Source organism: Leptosomus discolor, chromosome 1 (genome assembly GCF_034619465.1).
Source record: "Leptosomus discolor isolate bLepDis1 chromosome 1, bLepDis1.hap2, whole genome shotgun sequence".
NCBI classification, from domain to species: domain Eukaryota; kingdom Metazoa; phylum Chordata; class Aves; order Leptosomiformes; family Leptosomidae; genus Leptosomus; species Leptosomus discolor.
The window spans coordinates 137,534,434-137,554,212 of record NC_141391.1 but is presented as its reverse complement, the minus strand read 5'-3'; the positions used below and the strand labels follow the sequence as shown (position 1 = coordinate 137,554,212).

The 19,779-nt window shown below is 34.6% G+C and overlaps 1 protein-coding gene across 2 annotated transcripts in view; it reads left to right on the top strand.

The window, feature by feature from the left end:
• The window catches only part of CCDC91 (coiled-coil domain containing 91), a 128,767-nt gene that overhangs the window by 103,603 nt on the left and 5,385 nt on the right, over positions 1–19,779 (top strand). Inside the window, exons 13-14 of one of the 2 annotated variants that reach the window (XM_086465886.1) lie at positions 4,499–4,520; positions 10,499–10,581. The exons of the other annotated variant lie outside the window; for it this stretch is intronic. Of the exons in view, the coding sequence (XP_086322012.1) occupies positions 4,499–4,520; positions 10,499–10,581 (105 nt within the window). The remainder of the gene's footprint in view (positions 1–4,498; positions 4,521–10,498; positions 10,582–19,779) is intronic. 2 annotated transcript variants of the gene reach the window in all.

Below are 19,779 nucleotides of genomic sequence, written 5' to 3'. Positions count from 1 at the left end.
TAAGAAATGACAAATCCACTGGCTGTGTGCTACATCACGGGAAGTGCAAAAGGAGGCACTTGGTTGTTTTCCATTTCCTCAAGGTGACCAGTGTAGTAGCAGTAGCTACCACATTTGTAGGACCTACCTGTGGCTCATGCACCATTTGTTGCCTCAGTACTAAATAGGGACATTTCTGATTTGAGTTCTCACTTTGGCGTAAGTGCAATTAACTCTTCTGTGTCTACCAGAAAAGAAAAAAAAAAAAAAGAACAATTTGTGGAAAGTGGTAGGATGCTAAAAATTAAATTATGACTCAAAGTAGTCTAATTCCAAATATTTCTGCTTTTAATTGTCTCAAGAAGCTTGGAGAACTGAGCTCTTAATAAATCCGTTATGTTTTCATGTCATGAAGTAATACATGGACTTAATTAAGACTTTTTAAAAATGAAATTAAAACCTGGTATTTAAATGTAAAAACTACTCATAATATGTATGCCCTCAGCACATCATCCAGGCCAGGAGAGGCAAATGTTACTTTAAAGCATTTATGTAAACATTTTTAGGAATGAAAACAAAGAACAATACCAAAAGCTTATCAGTTTGACAGCCTGTTTTAGGTAGTGTATTTTCCTGGAATACATTTTTTCATGAAACATACATCTTCTTAGGCAATGTAAATGAGATTTACTTCAAAAGATAGGATAACATCTCTGGCCAACTGTATGAACCTGTGTTTGGGAAGATTACTGTAAGTGTTCCTATGAATTTAATAATTTTACTCTGTGTATTTCCAATGGAAGACACAGAGCCATAGCAAGATTAGATTAATAAATGCACTTGGTATTGTTCCAAGTTGTCAGCCTCACCACTGTCTTCTTTTTTTGGTCAGCAACTGCAGCAGCAAGTAGAGCTTGCTGTAGTTATCCTTGTTTGGTTCTGTGTTCATGCTATCTGTGCTGTGGATCCCACAAGCTATGTAGCTGTCATGTGTTACACCATTTTTTTTGGTGGAAAATAATAAGGATTTTTTTAGGGTAAAAAATACCTCCCAGGAGCCATTTTCAAAATATCTTTCATTATAAGCTTAGTGCCACAACTGAAAAAATAGTTCCTTTCTGAGATGCAAAAGTTGCACAGAAGGCAGCCTTACTTAGAGGAAGCTATACAGTCCTGCATTGAGCTTTCCTTAGAAAGAACAAGGAAAAAATACAAATGCAGTAAAATCGTTTTGTTATGACAACAGGAGATGCACTCAAGGAATATTTATGCTCCCAAAGGGTATCTTCCCCCTGGAAAGCGGTCATTCTGCTATTCTAGGCTTCCAACTCAGGACATCGCATCATTTAAATATTACCAATTTCAAGCTGCTGTGTAATACTGACTTAAGCAAGTATATGTCTGTTTGTCAGGGGAGACATCTGTACAGACTAGAATGGTACACACAGAGTTCAGTTTTAGTTCTTCCTAATATCTGCCACTCTCTGTTGCATGAGAAAGTTCGAGAATATCACCATCATACTTGCTTCCTACCTGTTTTGTGTATGCCTGCCTCTCTGCCAGTGGCTACCTCAGAGTAAGTCAGGTCTCACAACTTCTCAAGTATCTGAGTCATCCATGAGGGATGCAGGTATTTTCTTCATTCATTTTCTTCATTCTGAGAAATGAAGAATTTAACTCATATATTGTGAAGCAGTTAGCCACTCTTGACTCACGCTGAACAGAGGAAAGTAAGAAAATTTGCTTTCCAGTCTCCTGTTGTTCTTTCACTTACGTTCAGTAAGTGAAAAGTAGGCAAACTGAGAGAAATAGCATAACATTTTGAGTTGTTTTTACAAATGCACTTCATTTTTGGTCACCGCAGGGGTTACTTACAAGTAGATGCAAAACTTTCAAATAGAAATGTGATTTTTCATGTTGATGGTGTTCTAAACTGTCCAGAAACTGAGTAAGACTAAAGTCAATAAAAGTAAAAAACAATGTATTTCCACGTGTCTTATAAAAATTCTAATGAACAAAGCAGTGAATTGGTCACTACTGTACTTCAAACTAAGATCTGTTTCCAATTATTTGTTGTTAGAAAGGTCAGAAAGTTCTTTGCTCTGCTTCAATTTTATTTCAAAATTGGACAGTATTCTGGATTCTACATAATCTGTACATGTCGTTTGCCTTTTGTTAAAAACTAGGTATCGTTAACTCTTAAAATCACACAAATGTTAGGAATTTTTGTGGAATGGAGGTCTACGAATGTATTCTGTTGTCCAGTTCCAGTATTTTTTTTGTCAGTGCTACAGATTGAAAGTTGTTTATAAATCTCACAGTGCAGTAATTTACTGCATATTCATTGCTATTGAGTTCTTCAACATTCATTCAACGTGTTATAATTTACATGTTTATAGCAGGCAAAAATGCAGTACTCTAATATTGTACTTGTTATTTATGTACTTTTTAATTTTTATGACCATTAGCTGGTCAGAGAAAAAAATGAATTCTTGCGGTTGATGTACACAGGAGAAAGAAAAGAAGGTTTTCTATTAAATAAATCTTGTGCTGAATAGGTTATTTAGAGAAATTTTCTAAATGACAAAGATTTATTTCATAAGGTAAGTACTTAGAGTAAGCATTTCATATATTGTAGTTCCTGAACTAGTACCCACATAGTCAGCCAGCAAGTAAATTTTAATTTTTCCTGTTTACATTGACATTCATCTTCTTTCGTCAAAAGTTACTGCTTGTTTTCTGATGACAGAATTAATTGTATTTATCTGCTACATTGTATACAGCTCTCATTGACAAAGGCCATATTTTGGCCTACAGGGGAAAGCTTACGTGTTAGGACTTGAGTAATCATTTGAATGACAGACTTGTTTTTATGCAGCCCATGTTTCCCTGAAAGACAAAAGACTCTTTCCACAAATGCACTCCCATCCTAATTCAAGGGACAGAAGCTGGGAGCAAAGATATAACCATTGTAATAAAATTCACTGTACTACTGTGTGTTCCCATATGATTTGTGCAGCTGTGCCTCATAACCTTTAGAAGAAAGCATAACTAGACATTGCGTTTCTCTGACTAATATTTACCAAAATCTAAGTGTACACTTCAGAATTGCAAATACCCAAATGAGGTTTTTTTGGGGTTTAGTATTTAATAGATCATTTTTTCCAATGTTATGGAAACTAAGGACCTTTTTCAACAACAGTATTTTATTTATATTTAAGAAACATTGGCAAACTGTTATGAGCTATGTCTGTCTTCAAGGTGAAGAAAAAAGTTGGCAAGTTTCTCCTCTGGCTTTGTGTATAGAAATTATTCCTTTAGTTTGGTAATAATACAATTACTTTTGTTTGGAAACTAGAATTCCAGGTCCATTTCTTGCTTCCCTGACCAGGTGCTTTGTGTGCAGTTTTGTCTAGCTACTGGGATGTGTGTGGGAGGTTACCTCTATGGGGTCTTGCCATGTGCTAGGACAGTCATCTTAGCTCTTTGCCATGTAACTAGAAGAACTGGAAATATTTTTGCTTTTTTCTGAAGAAAACATGGCATATTTGGAAAATACTAGAGTTTACCCTAATAAACACATTTATAGAGCGTCAACTCATCTTGGGCTGTGCCTTAAAGTGCAAGTCATACATTTTCCCAATTTCACTGGGATTATTCTGGGAAGGAGTAAATATTTAACATTTGGAGAGGGAATTGTGCATTTCTTTCTGTGCACAGATGAATTGTAGTAGCAATGCTTCTTAAGGGAAGTAAAATAGTGATCAAGTTATACCCAAGACAGCCAGAAATATCTGTAAGTCACATTAACACTGCTAATTTCCTCCATGACAATTCTTGTGTAGCAGGTTTATTTTTAATAATGTGCTAGACTTGTGGAGTGTATTTTGTATGTTTATTTTGCCTGAAAAACAGCCAGACCCTTTTTTTGGCCTTTTGAGTAGTCTTCTATCTGGTACACTGTTTTTTGGGTTTCATTATGGTACAAAAGCCCATTTCAGTTATTTTGAAGTTCCATGTGTTACATGTCATAATTACAGATTTGATTTATCATGAATGCACTTCTAGAACTGATTATTATTTTTTTTACCTTTGATTTTGTTGACAGCTACAAAGCCTATAAAATCTATCCCATTACCTGGCTATTATTTGAGTCATATGCTTACAAAAGAGAACGTAAGAGTAGTTCACGTTAAATACTTGTTTGCTGGCACCAGAGATCTTTGGTTTTATTGCTTGTAAATCAGAGAAAATTTAAAAGATGAGGAGTCTAGTATTGAGAAGTATCTAGTATTTTCAAAACAAAACTGAAATATTCTATTAAAATAATCTAAACCCTAGTATCAATTACATGATTCTCCATGTGTACTGTCAACATCATGTGCCTGTTCTGAGTAAGGTTGTTGTAGACAGGTGATTCTATTAATAATGTCTTTGGAACTACAAGTCTTATTTTTACTGCTTAAACACACAGAATTTCCCTAATAAATAAAATTGTCTGACAGTTCAGAAAGGAGAGTGAACAAGAAGGAGGAGGATTTGTTTACAAAAAGAATAAAGGAAACAGGCTAAGAGCAGTGAAAATCGTAGAAATGGACAAGGACAAACATTTCATGCAGGAAAGTTATCATATATTTAGTGTTCAAACCAAGTTTTCCAGTTGAGATTTCAGTTTCTGACTTCAAAACATGTCATTACCTGACTTCAGAAACTAAAACGTTTTTGTTAAATGTTCAGTTAAGAAAACAAAATCAGGCCTTTTTTTACAGATGATGTTCGTTGGTATCCTGAATCAGCAGTCAGTTCAGTAATATGTGGTCTGTTAAGGGTAGTGATGTGCTAAAGAACATATAAAGCCACTAAAGTCAAATACGAATGGCCAGATATTTTCATAGTTGTGTCAAACAATCTTGGTTTAGGCTTGTGCCTTTGCCTTCTATTGCAAAAAGTAACTTACTCTGTGGGTTGGGATTACTGTTTCTGTCTTTTAATTAACAATTGTGAACTTGTCCAACAAAGCAGGACAGTGAATATTTTTGTGCCTTTATTATGTAAAATTTGCTTATCTTTGGGGTTCCTTTTTACTATGAAACATGTTATTACAAGTATTTTCAATTCTGATTTTGCATTTTTGGCTTTGTTTAGATTCAGGACCAAGGAATTAACTAATGTTAATTCACTTTTATTGGTAAAGTAAAATAATAGAAATGGAAAAAGGTAATGAAAGGACTTAAAATTGAAAAGAAGTGCTGGTATTTCTCCTGATACTAAAAAAATGATACGTTATATAAAAATCACTCTCAAAATAATCTTTAGAGACATTATGTATAAATGCCCACTCATTCACCATTTGTAAATTAGATTTTCAGATCTACTTACCTCCTACCTCAGTTCATACTCCCTGAGGAAGAGTGGGTCTTCCTTATCAGCACATTTTGCTAATACTGGCATAGGCCAGAGTTTGTTAGGGAATCTTGTAAGGACCAAGCTGTTTTTTGAAATAACATTCATCAGTTAAAAAAAAAAAAAAAAAGAGATAGTGATGATGGCAACATTTTTGACAAGACATCTCAAACTTTTTCATAAAGAGGTAGTTTTGGAAGATATGGAGGAAGATTCCTGTCTACAAGGTTCATTATTCTTTAATAATTTAAGATAAAATTTTGTGATGAAAACTAAGATCTTACGTTCAATTATTCAAGACAAAAACTGCAAAAGAATGCTTGAAGTTCAGGGTGAATGTTCACTTTAATTAGATTTATCTACCCTGTTTAGGTGAGGTAGCAAATTCCTTTGGGTTATTCAAATTGTCAGAGGAACTGTCTATATTTCACTCCTAAATGTCTGGCCATGTGAGAAGATATGTGTACCTCTGCATAGTTGCTCTGTTATTAATCCATCAAAGTCATGACAGAAAATGGTCAGTGAAGGTTTTCTTAAACAAATCAGACTAAAAGTTCTCCCTTTACATATCAGTGCTACAGTCAAAATAATGTTTTATTTCTTTACAGTATTGTCGAAAATGACTAGTTAGAATATAGGTCATATAGTCTTCATAAGGACTTTGTAGTTTTTAACCCTTTTTATATTTTATATTAAGGATTAGATCTAATTAATGGGAAAGATCAGCACAGTAGAAGAGAAATAAGATGTCTGTTTGGTGGCTGAAACTGAGTGTGATTGTAAAAAGTCATTTAAAAACAGTATTATTACCCGAAAACACCCCCAAACATCATTTTAAGAGAAGATCACAATGGCTTACTGGCCCCTGTTATCGGACAGATAAAAGTCTATGTTTTTTTCTCACTCTTTCTGTTAACGATTTTTGATTTTCTACTTTCAAAAGTGACATTATCTCTAGAAAAGTCTATGTATGTAATTTGTGTTTCTGTCACTGATGAAATGTCACAAGGCTGGAAGCACTTTCATGTTCTTCATACATCAGTGTTCAAGCTTATTATGGTAATTGCGACACATTGCAATTAAAGAAATTTTTAGAGTATTTTGGCTTTCTGTCCAACTGAGAGTTGACATAGAGTTCAGCTATTGCTTATCTGTATTTTGTCTTTCCTGAAATGATTAAATTGCTTTCCTCCTAGACATTTATTATATAGGTAACATCTCTCAACTTTATTTGACTGAGTATTCCTTGACCCTCTGACATTGACTGCACCTTTGCTTTCCTCTCTATGCTTCTATACATTCATGATGGTATCTGCTTTTGTGATACATCTGTTGGCAGTAACCATTGCGACTCAGCAAAATCTGCTCTTGAAACTTGAATCCTAATGTAGCTTTAAAACATGATAATTACACTGCAAGAGCTCAGATTCTTGGGGTGATAATTACATTTAGATTATAAATTAATTCTTTTACTTTATTTATATTGCATAAACTTCTTAACTGTGCCCATCCAGTCTTTTCTTTTTCACTCTTAAGTAAACATGCAAAACTATACACTAGTTCTAATAAAGTATATATTTATACAACTGACTGGCATGATGATGAGTGGAAGTAAAAGAAGAAACCCTTTACCTGCCTTTCAGAAATGTATTGCATGTGAATGTGAAATGATATGCTTTGAAACACTTCTAAAATACCTACTAATGTCTTGGATTGAACAGAAAATAACAGTTACCATAAACTACTACAGTAACTTTGGTATTTAGACTGTACACTTATAATCTGCAGGTTTTTAAAATATATAGTTGACTTTATGGTTCCAAGAAGAGTGCTGATATGTTTCATGTTGAGTACTGATGTGCTTGCGTGATTAAGAAATGCTTACTGCCAATAGTGCTTAGAACACTATTAAGGATCCAGCACTCTACCTTCTTTCCATTTATTTACTTCAGGAAAGGCATAACAAACCCAAAGCATCTGATTATCCATTACTTTCAGACTGAAATCCAGGGAGTCTGCAAATAAAAGTGGGGGATTGTACACAGGGATGTGGACTAGGCCGTAAATTGGCACCTACTTGATCACATTTTGTCATTTATATTGAAGAGTTGATTTTAATTATTACTTTTTGAAATAAAACCAAAAAATGCTTGGGATTCACTCGGTATATTGGGTAGAAATCTAGAGTATATCATAATCTCATATTGTGACCACTGTGCATTAGCAGTTAAACGACTCCTGTTAGAAGTCCTGGCACACCCTTTCCTCTGTCTCCTTGGTAAATTGGTAACTTCATAGTTTTCAAATTTTCCATTTCTCCAGTGTTAGGTAAGCTATCTTTAACCACGGCTTTGAGTCACAGTTATAGTCTACTCTTTGAGTCAGATTAACTTGTAACCTAGTTTCCATTCCCACCTGGGAGAAGTGTATTAGAGCGGTAGTTATATAAGATGCTCCATACATCCCATGTAGATCCAGACTGCAATTTTTCCCTTATAGGGGATAGTGTCTATGCATCATGTGACATTACAGAAGCTGGGGGTAGGATAGGCAGGGCTGACTATTCCCTGCTTGGGCAAGAGATCCCAATTCCTTATTTGGGACAGAGGATATATCTTATATTTCACCTGATACTCGTGTTCCATCTACATTGTGAGGTTACAGAAGGCTACTGATAGAGTCTTAGAAGAGAGAGGGGGAAGAACTAATAGCTGCAGCAGCACACTCTCACCTTGAATGCAACGTATTTAGGAAAAGAAGGTGAGAATAAGAGAGAGCTGAAACAGATGCTGGCGTGAAATGTTTCAGTAACAGAGTTGTGATATTAGTATATCTTATCACTTTGAATAGGAAGGACCCTTCTTGAAAAACATGTTACAAATTGATGACTTTCATTTATAGATCCTTTTGTGTAAAGTCATTTGCAAAATCATGCGTCAAAACCAGAGAATTTATTTTTGAACTCTTGTAGGTAAAACTTACGCCCTTCAGTGTTTGCCAGTTATTATCAGAATTTTGATATGTGTTACTGTTTTGCCAGTTATTATCAGAATTTCAGTATGTGTTACTGTTTTGCCAGTGTGCTTGATTTTAAGCATCAAGCATAGCTTTCTTCTGAAGGTTTATTATTTGAAGGCAAGTGGGAGAGGTTATGAAAATCAGTTTCTTTTAAGTTATTAATCTCAAATGAATGATTTTTTTTTTCTAGTACTTGCTATATTTTAATATGACTTAGAACAGAATAGGGTGTCATTACCATTCTTGTTTCTGAATATTTGGCTTGGCATTTGATGCAAGGCCTCAATTGCAGGCTGAAGTGCCAGCAGCTGAAGCTGAAAACAAGACTGCGGTGGGCAAACTCAAGATTTAATTTCAGAAAGAGTGTTTATATTTTCCCTGGGGCCACATTAATGAGAGTCCAAACCCTAAATGTTACCACCAACACATTTTAACAGACCAGTTTCCCCGTTTTTAAAGTGTGGTGTCACCTTGAGTATTTTTCTTTTAACTTTTTCCCCTTCTTCTGACTTTAAAAGAAAAGCAATAAAGCTGTATCATTTTTGGCTGAATTCAGTGTCATGTTTGGGGAATATAAAGTTCAGTGTAATACAATAAAGTCACATTTAAAAACATTGAATCCTATCTTCTCTTTCTGTATCAACTATTCTAATATTTGAGCTTTAAGTTACCAGTGCAAAACTTTGTGTTACTACAAAACACACCACCATCTGGAATGTACATATGTGTTATAGGGGTCCATGTATTGATGTCCTGAATCAGCCTTATGTCGGAACATCTGTGCCATGCCTAGGATGAACTTGTGACCAACAGGTCAGTGCCAAGAGAGGCAGTAGTGATGGGGTCACTGAGAGTTCCTTAGCTCAGTTTCCTGCTCCTTCAGCTGGGCCTGTTTTGTGGCTTTAATAGGATTAAAGAAACATTTACATTGAGGCTTTAGGAGCATTTTCACACTGCTCATTTACCCAACTTAAAGAGCAGCATAAATCCAAAGGATTAAGTAAAGGATTTATGTACAGTTGTAGTGTAAGATGAGTTGGTGCACCTGGCTCTCCATTTTCTCCTCTACGAATAAGGCATACTGAAGCAGTGTACCACATGTGATACAGAAGTGAGCTTGGCACTTTTTCCTGAAGTTTTAAGGCTCTGTAAGCTTTGAAATTATTGTTTCTGAATATTAAAATGAAATGGAAGTTTCTGATGGAGGAATACAGCATTTCAATCTATAGATACTATTAGACTTTTTTTTTCCAGAGGTTCTTACAGCATTTTTCTGCCACTTTTCAATACTGAAATCATGCATTTGAGAGAATTTTTAATTTCCTGTAAAATATAATACTCTGTATTTAAAAATGGAAAGGGGAAAAAGCACAATTCCATGCCGCTTACTAGAGTTCGTTAAAAAACAAAGGAAATTGTTAAATAACCAAAATTATAATTTTCAAACTCCTTGAGTAATCATTTATGCTGATGAAAGCAATTTAGTTGAAACTACATACATAACCTACTGTATGTTTTTTGCAATTACTTTACAGTAAAATTACAAGAGTTTGAAATTCTTTACATAAGTTAAGTGTTTCATATATCCTTTTGTGCCTCATTGTATAAATCTACAAAGACCAAGATTACACATGTACTCTTTAGTCAGGCGAGTTTCCAGTTGAAACTGAAATCAAGTGGTGTTACTGCTGAGAAAATATTGTGCTATCAAAGCCAAAAGGGGAAAAAAACAGGATGAATTATAATGTTCCAACAGTGAGATGACTGGTTACTGCACTATTTCAAATCTACCCTTGTGATTTAGATGTATCACATTTTTAATCCAGTGTGCATCATTATAATTACTGTAAGAGGTATGTCAACTTTGGATTTGGTCTGCAATCACATAATCATTCAACTTGCTCTGTGGATATAGACTATTCACATTAATAAAGATTTGCAGTGTTCACTGTACTAATGTTACCCAGATGTATCCATCAGTGGATAGTGGTGTTGTTTTGCACATCATTAGGTGATTAAGCAACACCTGAGGTCCAGGGAAATGCAACATCTGTCATCCAGGGTCCCTCTATTCTGCAAGTATTTGATAAGGAAACAGAAGAGACTTCCATATTTCTTTCTGTTGTCCATTAGAAAGGCTGTGTGTGACAGGAGGAAGTGATGCATCCTTGCACACCTCCTGTCGCCCTGTAAGTGAGGCTTTCCTGCATTATTCCTGAATCATACTTCAGTGTTATAATTTAACAGTATTTTATACTGTATTTCTGGAAAACTGAGAATTATAACCAGATAATTTGTTTTGAGATTGGTTATTTTGCGTTCTGTGCAACTTTCTCAAAATCTGTTTTGAGATTAAGTAGAGAAAAAATTCAAAGTTCTTGATTAGATGTGTGGAATTACTCATTTTTAGTGCAACTTGTGACGTGTTTATAGGCATTTTCATGAGAGCTTTAGATTAACTGAGAGAAGCTAATTAAAAATAAAAACCAACAGAAAAAAACAATGGATCCTTGAGTATGAATGGACACAAATACCCTTATTTTGCCATCCTAGTGAGAAAGTTAGACAGGTCAACTGAATTTTGAAGGTTAGACATTTAATATTCTAGTAGACTGAATAAGTGAATGCTTTGAGGAGGAGGACTTGGTGAAGGTTTTGTGATTCTATTAAAATAAAACCTTTATTTATTTGCTGTCTTTTTATTTCAAATTCACATGTATGTCTGTAACCAAATTTGTATTCCAATGATTTGTATTGCACTGACATCTCTTAAATCAGAATTTTTAATTATTTATAATTATGTATTTTTATAACATAGCAGCAGTTGTAAATTTTCTTTTTTAAGTTAGTGTAATCCACAGTACTTTGTATTAGGCACAAAGTTTAATCAGTTCAATATGATCAACTTGGATTAATTAAAGCTAAGCAAATCATCTGCAATTTTATTTTCTTAGTCATAGGCCCACTTCTTGGCTTTTTGTAAGTCCCTGCTGTGCCATTCTTTTGGCACCAAGGGGATCGTAAAGAATCTTAGAAAGTTAATGATGGATGTGCTCAACAAAGGCATTTTGGCATGCACCTGCAAATTGCAAGAGAGAAGAGGCAATTGTTCCGCTCTGGTTGACATTGTTGTGAGTTCTCAGTGCAAAGATCAGAAGTTGGGTCAAGGTTTCTTCCATGCCTAGATCTCTGTGATAGCAGAACTTAATTACATTAAAATTGAGCCCCAGAGAAATAAGGACATAATACAGAAGGCCCTTCTTTTCCATTGTATTTCCATGACCTGCAAGGACACTCTTGTGGTCTCCAGTTTTGTATTGTGAAGATCCAGAACTCACATGCATCTTAATTAAAAAAAAAAAAAAAAAAAGTGGTCTGTAGAATTTCTGTGTCCATGTACCAGGATAGGATAAGCCTAAAGTAATTGCAGGGCTACTACAAAGTCCTGTTACTGAACAGTTCTCTTAGCTGTACAGTTTTGAGAGGGAATTAATTTTTTTTTTGTTCACTGCACAAATAAAATGAGTTGATAACTTTGTGCATAAGGATGGTTTATTCTGTTCCTAAATGTGTTTTGCTGTGTCTGAGGAATACACAGTGTGTGTTTGATTTTTTTTTTTCTACTGCTTCTCCTTTACATTCAAGTAATTTTATGTGCGATACCTCAGTAGTTTTATCAGCTTACTTTTTTTGGTGGGTTTTTAGCTGGGGAATTATTGGAAACATTTCAGAACTGGTTATATGCAGAACTTTTCAAGCTATTTTTATCCCAAATCTTGAAGCTTCTTTGCTCTGTTTTTCAGGTATATTTTTTTTTCTTTTACTGTTTTTACCCTTCTGCTGAACTTTGATTTTAAAAAGTAAATGGGAAAGTTGGACTTACCGTATGTGTTTTGATGAATCTTTCCTATGATTATTTCCAGCAATTGGATTCCTGCAGCAAAGCCGGTGGGATCAAAATTTGAGACTTAATCAAGTTGTGTATGAAGCTAGAGAAACATGTAAACAAGTAAATTTTCTTACCTAAAGCAATAGTAAGATTAGATAGATGAAGCAGCACGATGTGGTTTCCTGTTTACTTTTTGTATTTAAGTCAGCATGAATAATAAAAAGACTAAGCAGTCTTTACCAACGTCTTAGAAATGTAGCAAGATACTTCAGTGACTTAAACATGTATCTATTTAATATGTATATATGTTATTTTTCTGCTTTGGCTGCAGACTACTGATTCATATTATTTCATCAAGGGTATTTTTCCCTCCCTTGCCCTCCCCCCCACCCTGCTTATCAACAGTTTCTTGTGAGTTGGGGTTTTTTTTAATGATGTAAAATAAGGTATTGCCAAGGTAAAAAACTACTATTGTGATTGCAGTTGTATGTCCTTGATGTTGTTGTTTTACTCCAAAGCCTTAATACAAACCTGCATCTGGATAAGAAGCAGAATAGCTAGCTTAGAAACCAAAGAAAGCTGCTTTGGGGAATATACTATACTCGTGTTTTTGAGAAGTCTCCACTTGGCTGGCAGTTGCAGAAGTAATGTAATTTGGAGTCGTGTAGAGTATAAAGCCTCCAGATTACTATGTTTTGCTGGTGATTTTTTCCTCCTCCTTTAGGATCTTCTGCTTGTGGTGTTATAAGTGATGACCTGCTGAGAGCCATGGGTACTCAATCTGTGTCTGTTTTGAAACAAGGAGGTCTTGTCTTTAATGACATTGTTGCAGCTGCAGCTTTATGAAGTGCTTCTCCAGCAGCTGTCCTGAATTTTGCTGCAGTAGTTTGGTTTCAAATTCCAAACTGAGGTTTCCAGTAAAATGTGTCTGTCAGTAAAAAGCATTAACAAAAGCTGCAATCCTCTCAATACTGAAGGAAAAGTCTGGTAGTAAGCATGGTCTCAGAAATGCCTATCTGAATAGCAGAAAATTATTTTCCTGCTTCCTGAACCTTAATGCTTAATTACTTATTTTAATGCATATATATACTTACCACTGACCTAACGCTAGATTTATCACAGATTCGCTGCAGGCTGATTTTTCTTGTTGAATTTCTTCATGTGAATCCATCAACTTTAATCAAGAATCGTAATTTTAGAAAGATATCTGTACTTTGAGTGACATCATCTTTGCCTATGCATTCAAGTATATACTGTTTCATCGTGTCGTATCTTATAATGGAAGTTTAATTTAAATGAAAATTGAAAACCTGACTGTCCCTCAAAACTAAGAGGTGGGATTTTTCTCATTCTATGTCAGTATGTACGAAACTCCAGTGTGTCATTAGGGGACACTTAGCTTTAGAGATAGCTAGTGGCATATAGTATCACAATTTCACAGGAACCTTCAGACAATCATGGTATAAGTCCAGTCTCCTTGATATCTAAGTAGAATAACTACTGACTCCTTATGTTATCTGTGGTTTCAGCTTTACATATAATATTGTTTTTCATCTCACAGTCTAAAACAGTGATTCTCTGTGATGTGTATTATTAACCACCTGTTATATTTCTTCTTAGAGGCAAGGAAATTGTGCTCCTGGTGAATCTCCTATTGAAGAATCACATCAGATATAGTTATGTAGAAAACCCTAGTGGCAATGAAATAGCAGTTATACAACTGTGGAAAGATTTACCTTCTGGTTGCCCAGTCATGCACATTATTAGGGTGGTTTCTTCAGTTTGTACCCACTGCAAACACTTATGATGAAATGTTTATTTCTATTTTACATACTTATTCCCTGATAGTGTAAGATACATTCTCACAGTAATAAAAAATACTGTTCTTATTAATGCCTTTATTTGCTTTTTGCTTTTCAGTTAGGCTTAATTAATCCACTTCTGTAGATGTCAATACTGCAAGGCAATTCTGTGAGCATGACTCACCATGGGCCCATCAGATAACAAGTTTTTATGTGGTTTGATAACAGTAGCAGGTTTTATATGCAGGAAGATTGCTGGTGCTTTTATCCAGACATGCTTACCCTGGATTAATTTGAAACATGTATGCATACTGACAAGTGAAGCAGATCTTTGGTACCAGCTCTAGCACCCAACCTTGTACTTAAGGCTTTTCAGGAAGCATAGCCTGATAGTCTTCAGGCATTTTCCTGGAGAGATAGTAATTGCGGTTATGAAGCTCTGGAGAAGGCCTGTGTAATCTCTGCCAAGTCATTTGTAGCCATATTAAAACAGTATGTGATGGTGGCTAAGATTGACTTGGGTACTTAAAACAGTTCAAGATTTTTTAGAAAAAAAAAGCTACTAAGGACTTCTACCCTCTATGAGGACTCAGGATCTGACAAGCCTGGGTAGAAAGCAGTTTGAGTCGCTTACAAATCCTTTATTTAGGTGCTGTTAGATGTCTCTAGTTCCTTCTTCCTATCAGATAGAGTGATCTGATGGATTTGTCCCTTAGTTGCATTGTGATTAGTCTTCTGATTTGTGCCTACCATGTGCGGACTGTAATCTAGTGTATATCAGAAGCTATACAGTAACTTGCCAGAACCAAGTGATAACCATCTATCATTCAGAGATTTTGCAGACACTGCTGACTTCCATGCTGTGTAGAATCAGATCTTCTCAGGAGGACATACAGCACAGATGCACTTGCATGGCTCCATTTGTCAAACAATCATAATAGCATTCACAGAAGTATAATGAGAGTTAAGAAGCTGAGTGTCAACAGGGATAACATAAAAGTATTTTGAATAAATAGGGGGTGATCAGTATCTCTGTTATTTGTGTCCATCTCAAATAATTTCTGGCTTTTTTTTTTTTTATTCTCACAACCAGTAGATGACATCTTGCCTAGAGGAAAATATGAATTTGTCGTGTGTGGCATACCACATGGGAAGTTGTCTTTATTTGAAACCAGACTAGTCTAAGCAAGTGTTCCTCAGCCTATAGTCTGTAAAACATTAGAAGCAGTCTGCAAAATAATTCCCTATTCTACTCTTTTATTAATTCAGATATATGAATTTTTCATTTAATTGTACCAAATTTAATTGTTCTGTTATTTATTTCAGTAGTGAAACTGATCTTTGCTTTCCTCATTTTTAAGTAGTCTATTTAATACTCTTCAATCATTAAACAAGAGAAGGATACAAGGTGGTGATATAGGGCTTGGGGTTTTTTTATTACTTAGAAAGAGTAGCAGGATGTATTGACACTAAAGATAGTGTGTGTTTTAGTAGAGATTTCCTCATAAGAGGAAGCCAGAAATGGCAGAGTGGACTTTGTTTCAGTGCCTTTAAATAGAAGTGATTTTTAACAACTTCACAATTCCCTGTAGCTTTCGTGTCAGCATTATAAAATATAAATACAAATCCTATGATCTTGGAAAGAACAGTCAGAGTCTGCGTATCAATAGATGCACAGTGGAATGTCACTCCTCAACAGTGAGGAGGAAGGGAAAGATCAGTATTAAAAAAATCTGAGTTCCTTCTTATATTTGATTGGTATTTTCCATTATCTGATACTAAGCCATAAGGAAGACACTTGTTTTCTACAAGTTCAAGTTTTTACAAAACTTTTTGTTTTGGAAACCTTTCAAAACCAATGAGATTTCTGTCCGCATAATATACATGGGTGACTTTAATAGTGGGAAAGGTCCTTCTGTGGTCAAAGTTTTCCCTGCATCCAAAAGATTGCAGCTTCAGGGCCTCTAATTTGTAAGATTACCCAAGTGCATTTCATTGTATCAGATGTTCAGATGCTTAAGTACTGTTTGCATATATTTCTGTATGTTTGTCTTAAGTATGTTGAATCTGGTTGCTAGACCCCTCAGCATTTGTAGTAGCAATTATGGTAACTATATATTTCGTGTATAGCGATAATCTATAAACAACTTGGTCGAGGAATCCTATGTTCCTAATCTGTTAAGTGGGTAGGTCACCCCAGAGGTTGCTCATGTGTTTCTCCATATAAGTATTTCCATTATTATTTTTGTGGATTTACATAATGCCCATTTTTCACCTTCTACAGTAGTCTGAGCAGGTGCTGCTCAGTTTTTAGTTCATTTATGCACTCAATCTAGTTTCCTTGATTGAAAGCAAATTTCCTTTCTTATTTATATGAAGGAAAGTTAGTATTTTCGTACATTCCTGTGTTCAACTGCAAGACAGTGGAGATTCTGAGAGGGCTGACAGGATGTTTTCCCACCACCTTCAGCAAACTAGGCAAATCTGTTTTAAAGATGTGTCCAACATATGGTATTATTTTAATGGTTTCACTGATCAAGTCCAGAGCATAAAATCCTTAAGGTTTAGAAGTTACAGAATTATTTATGTAAGGGGAAAGAAACATTTTCACATGGCAATATAATTTATTAAACATCACTCTTTCCTAGAGGTTCACTCTTGAACACTGATAGCTTTCTAATGTGTAGCAGATACTGTATAAATTACAGACATGAAGAACCTTGTTTTTATATTCTTCTTAAGTGTTATCAATAGTAGAAATTCACAGGTGGACAGACAAAAATGTCCTGTTCTGGGATTAACTCTGAAATAAGCTCTGCTACACATATGTACCATATGGATCTGTTTTCCTTCTCATCCGTTATTGAAATGAGAGGAAGTAGTTCATTGTTTCCTCATCCAACTCTCAGATTTGCAGGTTCCTCTAGGTAATATTTTTTATATAGTCTGTTTAATGTGCTAGGGAATTTTTTTAAGCCTTCTGTTGAATAGGTGGGGTGAAGTTCATGTTAGTACACTGGGAAAGAGTTCTGAGCCCATACTTTTACTAGAAAATGCAATCACGTAGCTGAACTTCTGCAACTACGGAATTTTTCAGAATCATATCAGGCTCACTCACTAGTGTGGGTTAGTTGTGGGGAAAAAAAAACCAACAAAACCTATACATCATAAACCTTGTGCCAAACAAAACTCTGATCTTTGATGGGCATCTACCCATCAAAATATGAGAAGAGATTTATGAGTCTGTAATTACACTGTAATGTTCTGTTGAACACTGGGGTTTGTAGCCAGTATCCAGTTCCATATATGCAAAGAATCCTAACACTAAGTTTCAATAGTCCATTTCACTGGATTATTGCACACCATGAATGGGGGCAGGAGTTGACAGAAGCTAAGGTTTTGATAGTACAAGAAAACCCATAATTTTTCAGAAATAATTTTTCTCTAAAAATGTTTTAGAAGTGGCTACAGATTTAAAATGCAATCATTTATCCACTTAGCACTGGAGTTGAAACCATTGTTCAGAAAGACCATAACTGTATTTTATAATGCAGACTGATGCTAAAATGGCTTAAAGAAAATATTGCATATTATTACAGATGTACGTATAATTAGGCCAAACAGAAATACCTAAATGTGACTTCACTTGCAACATCAACCATTAACTGCAAGCAAGTGGTTGCATTATGAGCAATCCAGTATATTTTTAACATCATATTGGCTATGTGGAATGAGTCCCTGCACAGAGGAAAGAGTGCCACTGACAGAATTTTTTAGTAATGAACAAATGAAGAGTCACAATATTTTCTTCCTCAGCTAAAGTATATTCCTGATCCCACTGATTTCAAAGTGACTTGAATTTTTTCCTCTAGTGCTTGATTATTAAGTACATAAATATTTAGAAAAGCAGTCTTTCATCATCAACACTTTTGACTGGTATTCTGTTCTCCATGGACACATCCATGTAAGTGTTGATCAAACAATGCTAAGTTAGAACTATAGAATAATATGAAAAACTATTCCAGAGTCTTTTCAAGGAAGAATGTAAGTTCACTTTTTTGTTAATTTAGTCTTGTATTCATTTTCTGCAGATATGAGGACATTCAATGAAATTATAAAAAATAATAATAATCTGAAGTACATTTATCATCATTCTTTAATTTAGATTTAGGGTTTTTTAAAAAAAAATTCTTTAGTTAGTAAATTCATACAATACAAAACCACATAGAAAAATAAGAAAAAGAAATTAGTTACAGTTAGTTTGCAAATAGGCAAATCTTTGATATATTAATCAATAATGAAAATACATAGAGAAATGAAGACTAAATAAAAGAACACAAACTTTGACGAGTATTACAACAAAATCTTGAATGCATTTACCTACAATGTTAAAATGTCCCCTTGTTACTGAACATTACTTAGAAAGGGGACAGGAAATTTGTAGGATTACTCACACTACTAGTCCTTTGAAAAAAAATGTAATGATGCCATGGTGACGTCTATAAATAATTGCTTGTGGCTAATCAATATTCATTCAATTCAAAGAATTACCTTGGCAAAATATTCTATTTGCTAACGAGCAGCTACTTGTAAACGCTAAATAAATGAAAAGCCTTTATACCAGCCTCACTAATCTAGACCTGCCAAACTCACTCTTCAGAACACATTCTCTTACACATCAATCTCTGTGTTTGCAATTCCCCAAAATATTCATTTTGCATTTGAAATTTCCTGTCTTTGCATGAACATGATTTGCTTTGACCGAGTGACACAGATGTTTTTCAGGATTTGATGTTCTGTCTCCCCCCCGTACCCCCAATGAATATAAACAGATATATCACAGTGCTAAAATGTTTTCTTGATATACTTCTTTGCATGAATTTCATAAGAAATCAGCAGGACTCAAAAGCTGATTTCTGATTTTACACTCTTTAAGGGAAACTTCTGTGCTTTCTTAAATTATAATGCCACGATTTTTTATTTATTTTATGATGTACATCTGTGTGATCAACTATGAAAAATACCAGTAATGAAAGTAAAATTTAAAACTTTTTACTCAACATCTTCGCTCTTTTTTAATCTCTGGGCATTGTGTTTGTTGAATCTTATGAGAAAAAGAAGATAGCAGCTTTTACTAATGTTAGTCTTGCAGAGCCAGAATAGTAAGGTGAACTGTATTTGAATATATTAATCATCAGTTTATCACTGGAAGTACAGATAAATTGTTCAATACACATTTGTAGAAATGTAGCTACCATTTTCTACCGCTATAGATGTATTTGGTATTGGAAAATGATAATGTCCGAGAAGTAGTTTTAAAAATACACTTTTAAAAGTCTTAATATTTATACAAAAGGAAAAATTGAATATCCATATATAACAGTGATTTTGCTTTCTTTGCTCTTCTGGGTGAACTTCAAACCACAGTGAGATTAATAATGAAACGTATCTTCAGTATGGTGAGATCAGAATTTCATTCTTAAATCTTCAGTGCTACAATTATATTTTCCATAAGATATTTAGTTAGTTACTAGTAATGGATAATAGAATTCTGACATATAGTAGTTATTTGTAGAGTTCTGACTGGGTTTCTTTTCTAGCAATTTGAAATGTTTAACAGGTTGGGGAATATTCAGTAGATGAATAGATGAATCTAAGTACATACACTATGAAAATATATCGATTTGC